At 42.1% G+C, this 7,358-nt stretch overlaps 2 protein-coding genes and 1 long non-coding RNA gene across 3 annotated transcripts in view; 2 read left to right on the forward strand and 1 right to left on the reverse strand.

Moving 5' to 3' along the window:
- Positions 1-6,125, reverse strand: part of znf653 (zinc finger protein 653) — a 16,993-nt gene extending 10,868 nt beyond the window's left edge. The window contains exons 1-2 of the mRNA XM_032511860.1: positions 5,750-6,125; positions 1,277-1,660 (exon numbers count right to left, since the gene is read on the reverse strand). Coding sequence (XP_032367751.1) covers positions 1,277-1,660; positions 5,750-6,074 — 709 coding nt within the window. The 5' untranslated portion in view covers positions 6,075-6,125. The remainder of the gene's footprint in view (positions 1-1,276; positions 1,661-5,749) is intronic.
- Positions 2,712-3,830, forward strand: LOC116686821 (uncharacterized). Its single transcript, XR_004331374.1, has 2 exons — positions 2,712-2,762; positions 3,793-3,830. It is a non-coding gene; the product is annotated as an uncharacterized LOC116686821 (long non-coding RNA).
- A 768-nt stretch (positions 6,126-6,893) lies between the features above and the next one.
- The window catches only part of swsap1 (SWIM-type zinc finger 7 associated protein 1), a 3,621-nt gene continuing 3,156 nt past the window's right edge, over positions 6,894-7,358 (forward strand). Inside the window, exon 1 of the mRNA XM_032511873.1 lies at positions 6,894-7,295. Coding sequence (XP_032367764.1) covers positions 7,032-7,295 — 264 coding nt within the window. The 5' untranslated portion in view covers positions 6,894-7,031. The remainder of the gene's footprint in view (positions 7,296-7,358) is intronic.

Raw genomic sequence — 7,358 nt, forward strand, 5'->3', positions numbered from 1 at the left:
GGGGACATTAGGGGCATTATGCCGGACATACCTAATTATGGGACTATGGGAATGATGGGACCAACACTATGGGACATTATAGGACCATTACATTATGGGACATTATGGGACCATTACATTATGGGACATTATAGGACCATTACACTATGGGACATTATAGGACCATTACATTATGGGACATTATGGGACCATTACATTATGGGACATTATAGGACCATTACACTATGGGACACTATGGGACTTTTATGGGACATTGTGGGACCATTACATTATGGGATATTATGGGACATTATGGGACCATTACATTATGGGACATTATAGGACCATTACACTATGGGACATTATGGGACTTTTATGGGACATTATGGGACCGATTACATAATGGGACATTATGGGACCATTACAGTATGGGACATTATGACATTATGGGACATTATGGGACCATTACAGTATGGGACATTATGACATTATGGGACATTAGGGGACCATTACAGTATGGGACATTATGGGACCATTACAGCATGGGACATCATGGGACCATTACAGCATGGGACATTATGGGACCATTACAGCATGGGACATCATGGGACCATTACAGCATGGGACATCATGGGACCATTACAGCATGGGACATTATGGGACCATTACAGCATGGGACATCTGGGCCATTACACAGGGACTATGGGACCATTACATATGGACATATGGACCATACATATTGGATGGACCGTTATGGAACCATTATGGGACATTATGGGACCATTACATAATGGGACATTTAACCCATTATGGGACATTATGGGACATGTGGGACCTTAACTACTCAAGTGAAGTGAAAGAACCTTGAAAGCCAAAGAATAACGCTGTGATTCTGCACCTGTGGACTGTTTTCTGCCTCCTTCCTCCTCTTCCTGCAGACGTCATCTTTCACCACGGACACGTCTGTCTTCGCTGCACTCTCTTCCTCCTCCTCCTCCTCCTCCTCCTCTTCCTCCTCCTCCTCTTCCTTCCTCCTCCCTCGCTCCTCGCGTCCAGAGTCCCTCGCCCCCCTCGGCGGGGAGAACAGGTGCTGCACCCACGTGGGACATTATGGGACCATTACATTATTGGACATTATGGGACCGTTATGGAACCATTATGGGACATTATGGGACCATTACATAATGGGACATTATAACCCATTATGGGACATTATGGGACATTGTGGGACCTTTAACTACTCAAGTGAAGTGAAAGAACCTTGAATAAGCCAAAGAATAACGCTGTGATTCTGCACCTGTGGACTGTTTTTCTGCCTCCTTCCTCCTCTTCCTGCAGACGTCATCTTTCACCACGGACACGTCTGTCTTCGCTGCACTCTCTTCCTCCTCCTCCTCCTCCTCCTCCTCTTCCTCCTCCTCCTCTTCTTCCTCCTCCCCTCGCTCCTCGCGTCCAGAGTCCCTCGCCCCCCTCGGCGGGGAGAACAGGTGCTGCACAAACGAGTGGCGGGCGTCACACTGCCAGAGGGCGGCGGTGGAGGAGCCGGGCCCCGGCTCCAGGGCCCGGAGCCGGGGCTCGTGAGGACAGGAGCCCGCGTGGTCCTGGTACCAGCGGACCAGTCTGGGGCTCGAGACCCGATCCTTCCTGCCGGAGAACCAGCGGGGGGGGGGGGGGGGGTGGGGGGGGGGGGATACTCAGATCCTCTACTGCAGTAAAGGTACAACACCACACTGGCAAATACTCTGGTTACAAGTAGGAAGATAACTGCGGGAACAAAGTAGCCTTGTGAGTATCATCTGCGGAAATGTAGTTTTAAGTATTAAAAGTAGATTGTCCGTGTGGAAAGAGATAAAGGATCCAATCAGCTGTTGATGAATCATCATCTAGCTGTTTCTAATCATCATCTCAGTGGACCTGGAGCCATTTTATGTGGCTATCTGCGTATACCATATAATTTTGTAGGTTACTTATAATTAACATCTGTTATAAATTATAGTGTGTTATGTGTGCATGGAATCTTAAGTGTAAGAACTAGTAAATAAGGAAGTCAGATGGATGTAGAGGAGAAATAAAGTAAACTAGTCACTAAACGCTGTCAGATGAATGTAGAGGGAGAACCTAATAATAGTGAACTTAAAAGAGAAACATAGTAAACTAAAGCTGTCGAGAAGGTGAGTGGACGTAACTAAAGTAATAGTAACTACAGCGGCCAGATGGATGTGCGTGGAGTAACTAAAGTAAATAGTAACTAAAGCTGCAGGAGAATAGTGGAGTAAACTAAGTACATAGTAAACTAATCGAAAGGTCGAGAGATGTAGAAGAAAAGATAGTACTAAAAGAAACTAGCTGTCAGATGAATGTAGAGGGAGCTAAACTAAAAAGATAACTAGTAAACTAGAAGCTACGCTCAGATGGATGTAGGGAGTAACTAAAGAACTAGAACTAAAAGCTGTCAGAGTGAATGTAGTGGAGAACTAAAGAACTAGATGACGTAAAGCTAGTAGACTGAGATAAGCTGATGTGGATGTAAAAGTAACTAGTACTAAAGGACAGTAACATAAAGCAGTAGACGTAGATAAGAAACAGTAACTAGTATAAACTAAAGCTGTCGAGGATGTAGGTAGAAAGAACTAAAGAACTAGTAACTAAAAGCTGCCTCAGAGAATGTAGGGAGTAACTAAGAATAGTAAACTAAAGCTGTCAGATGAAGTAGAGAGTAACTAAAGTATTAATAGTAACTAAAAGCTGGCAGATGAATGTAGAGGAGTAACTAAAGTAACTAAGTAACTAAGTAACTAGGTAACTAAAGCTGTAAACCAATGATGAATGTAGAGGAGAAACTAAAAGTAACTAAGCGTCAAGAGAATGTAGGGAGGAGTAAACTAAGAGTAACTAGTAACTATAAAGTACTCTAGTAACAAAAGCTGTCGGAGTATGAAAAGTCTATTAAAGTAGATAGCAAGAGAGTAACTAAGTAACTAGATAAATAACTATCATAAGAACTATCTAAGATGATGTAGAGGAGTAACTAAAGAACTAGTACTAAAGTAACTAGTAACTAAAGTACGATGCGTAAAGAGAATGTAGAGAGACAAGTAACTAGACTAAAGTAACTAGTAACAAGCGAAGTCAGATGAATAGTAGAGTCGACTAGTAACTAAGAGAGAGAATCTGGCAGTAACTAAATAATTAGTAACTAAAGTATAAACTAAAGCTGTAAACAGCTAATGTAGAGGAGTAACTTAACAGTAAACTAGAATAAAAGTTAACTAGTCCAATAAAGCGTCGTGGATGTAGTAAAGTAACTAAATAAACTAGTTAACTAAGCAGGTCAGAGGATGTCTGGAGTAAATAAAGTAACTAGGTAAATAAAGTGGTCAGAGGATGTAGGGAGAAAAGTAACATACGGAACTAAACTAAAAGTAACGAATTAAAGTGTGTCAACGGATTGTAGAGGGAGTAAACTAAAGTAACTAGGAACAAAGTAAACTAGAATAAAGCTGTCAGATGGATGTCGGGGTAACATAAAGGTTAACTAGTAACTAAGTAACTAGTAACTAAAGCTGTAACAGATGAATGTAGTGGAGTACACTAAATGTAAATAGTGACAAAGTAAAACTAGGATAATAACGCGTACTAGAGGAGTGTAGTGAGTAACTAAAGTAACTAGTAACTCAAAATAACTAGTAACATAAAGACTGCCAGAGAATGTAGGGAAGAATAATAAGAAATAGTGATACAAGTAACTGAAGTAAACAAGCTGCCAGATGGATGGAGGCGGGGGTAACTAAAGTACTAGTAACTAAAGAACAGTAATCTAAAGCTGTAACAGATGAATGTAGTTGGATAACTAAAGTAATAGGACTGGAAAGTAATAGTAACTAAGCTGCCAGAGAATGGTGGATAACTAAAGTAACTAGTGACTAAAGTAATGTAACTAAAGTTCCAGATGATGTAGTGGCAGTAACTAAAAGTAAATAGTACTAAGAACTCAGTAACTAAACTGCAGATGGATGTAGCGAGTGACTAAAAGTAACTAGTAACTAAAGCTGTACAGAGTAATGATCGTGGAGTAAGTACAAAGGAAATAGTAACTAAAGTAACTAGTTACTAAAAGCAACTAGCTAAACTAAACGCTGTAACAGATGAATGTAGTGGAGTAACAAAGTACGTAACTATAACGTAGGAAGTAACGTGATATTAAATGAATGCCAGTACACAGATTGTGATAATGATTAATCGTGTGAGTCGTTTCCATTAAAGAAAAAGTCAAACAGAAGCTGAAGTTTGGTTTCTGTCCTGGCAAAGTGAAGGTTTCGGTCATTCGCTCTGGGACAGGAAGCTGATGTCTTCTAAGTGTCTTCTGTCCTTGCAGGAACAGGATTTTATGGGTCTTCAGACGGCTGAATGTCTTCTAGGTCTTCTGTCCTCTGGGTACAGGAATAGGAAGGTCTTTAGTGTCTTCTGTCCCTGGGGGAGCTGAAATGTCTTCCTACGTGTTTCGGCCTGTGGACAGGAATCGTAAATGTGCTTTATGTCGGACAAACGGAAAAGACTTGCGGACGGCTCGTCTTGGGCTTGGGGTGGAAAAAAAAGGACTAAAACTCACGGTTCATCCAGAAAATTAATCCAGGATAATCAAGAGAAAATAACTCCGTCTTGTCGAGGAGTCGTATCACTACTTCTGTCTTCTGATGAACTTCGGGAACAATGATCTTCCTGATAAAGCAGGTAAAATGACAATAAACTGGCAGGTAAAGCAGAATACAACTCAATAACAGATGGAAAAAAAATGGCCTGGAAGCAGCATGTTGCCGGGCAGGAATAGAATGGACAAGTTCCATTACAAAGAGGATAAGCTTACAGATTAGGGCCACAGGTCTATTATAAAAGAGACTTCAGATCCAGTATTAGGGACCACTAAGGTTATATAAAGAGAATTCAGATCCAGATCTTAGGGACCACTGAGGTCTATATGAAAGACGATTCAGATACAGTATTAGGACACTAAGGTTTATATAAAAGAGACTTAGATACAGTATTAGGGACCACTAAGGTCTATATAAAGAGACTTCAGATACAGTATTAGGGGACCACTAAGGTCTTATAAAAGAGACTTCAGATACAGTATTAGGGACCACTAAGGTCTATATAAAGAGAGACTTAAGACACAGTATTAGGGACCACTAAGGGCTTATATAAGAGTACTTCAGATACAGTATTAGGGACACTAAGGTCTATATAAAGAGACTTTCAGATACAGTATTAGGGGACCACTAAGGTATATATAAAAGAGACTTCAGATTACAGTATTAGGACCAACTAGGTCTATATAAAAGAGACTTCAGATACAGTATTAGGGGACCCATAAGGTCTATATAAAGAGACTTCAGATACAGTATAGGGAAACTAAGGTCTATTATAAAGAGACTTCGATACATATTAGGGGACCACTAAGGGTAATATAAAAGAGACTTCAGATACAGTATTAGGGACCACTAAGGTATATAAAGAGACTTCAGATACAGTATTAGGGACACTAAGGTCTATATAAAAGAGGAATTCAGTACAGGATAGGGACACTAAGGTCTATTATAAAGAGACTTCAGATACAGTAATAGGGGACCACTAAGGTTTGATCAATCTGGTCCAGTTTAACATGCACCTCCTTGTATACTCATGTGGATTACGGGGTCTCCAGTTTTAGCTAAGGGATCCTTGGTCTAAACCCGGTTGGAGCCCCCCTGCCCCAGATAGAAATACCCGTCCTTTTCATACCCGGAGTACTCCTGCTGGTACTTGTCTCCGTAGGTGGAGTGGAGCAGGATCAGGTTCTCCGCCAGACCGGCATCACTCAGACTGGTCCTGCGGCGGAGCTCGCTCCACAGCTTGTGCGCCTCTCCCAGGTACACGCGCCTCACGTCGTACTTCTTCCGGGACTCCAGTCGCCTCTGGGCCCGGTCGGACTCTGTGAGCCTGGGTCTCCCTCTGCAGCGCCGCAACCCTCCTCCTCCATCCCTGTCCCGGTCCCGGTCCCGGTCCCGGTCCTTGTCTGCAGCCAGCGGAGCCTGCAGCTCTGCCAGGCTAAGCGCCATCTTTGTTGTTGCCAGGCATCCCAGGAAGTTGTCAGTCTTACCCGGATGTAGTACTAATACGGACGCAGATTTTGTTGTTGTTGTTGTTGTTGTTGTTGTTGTTGTTGTTGTTGTCCTCGGGTCAAATCGGACCCCTTTAAAAGATGTCTACATCAGAAATATTCTTTTTAACCAAATCACTACCAAAAAGGATGGCTCGTTGCAAATACAATTAATTACTTTTATTCCTCTGATCTTAACTTTTAGTTTAATTTAATTAATTCATAATTTCTGTTTTTTTTAACTCTAATATTAGGTGTAATTCTACGTAAATGTAGTAAATTGTTTCTGTATTACATGCAAGAACATAACAAATAATAACATAACAAACATGTTTGAGAGAAAACGTTTTCATACCGATAGCAAATTTTTATTATTATTATTACTAAATTTGAGACTAAAAAAAAGTTGCAAAATAAATTTGAAATTTTTTAAAATTATTTCTGGAAAAAAAAAAAAAGTCTCTCTAGAAATACAGTCCGATCTCCGCGTGTGCAACACTTTAACATCCACTCTCTGTCATCATCAAATCAACTAGAGACTGAGCACCAGCTGATATAGGGGTAATAATTATATATTTTATTAAATCGGAATTGCACCAAAAGTGTTTTTTGTGACTTCCGGTCCAGCCTGAATGAGTAATTTTGTGAGATATGTTCTCAGAAATAATTTTAAAAAAACTTTGAAATTTATATTCAAAGTATTTTTTTTTTGTCTCAAATATTAGTATTTCCCAGCGGAACGGTACAGCAGACAGAGCTGTTTCCACACGGACCGCAACAGCACGGACACCAGTGGGCCAAATGTAAACAGACGCGGGAAACTTCAGCCTAACTACCAGTACCAGCCGTAGTCTGGTGATATTAATTAATAATATTAAATATTAAGATAATATTAACTGCAGAGGGAGTTCCGGTCATGACAGACATCTTAAGACTCGTGTTCCGGACCTTTGGTTCCCAACCGGAAGTCCGGAAGCAGCCGAGCCCCCCGTGCCCGACCACGTGCAGCGCCCTGGTGGTCGGCGACCCCGGCATGGGCCGCGCGGTGCTGCTGCTCGCGGCCGTGACGGCGGCCTCGGAGCTGGGGGTCCGGGTGGTGTTCTTCACCCAGACCCAGATCCAGAGACTTCCGGTGTCGCTGCAGAAGTGTGTTTCCGGTCTGAGCCCGGAGAGTCTGAAGGTACGGTGGGGGAGGTTTGGGGTCACTGTGCCCGGGGTGGGGTAGAGCACTCGCCCGGGGTGG

This window comes from Etheostoma spectabile, unplaced genomic scaffold (assembly GCF_008692095.1).
Source record: "Etheostoma spectabile isolate EspeVRDwgs_2016 unplaced genomic scaffold, UIUC_Espe_1.0 scaffold50, whole genome shotgun sequence".
NCBI classification, from domain to species: Eukaryota; Metazoa; Chordata; class Actinopteri; order Perciformes; family Percidae; genus Etheostoma; species Etheostoma spectabile.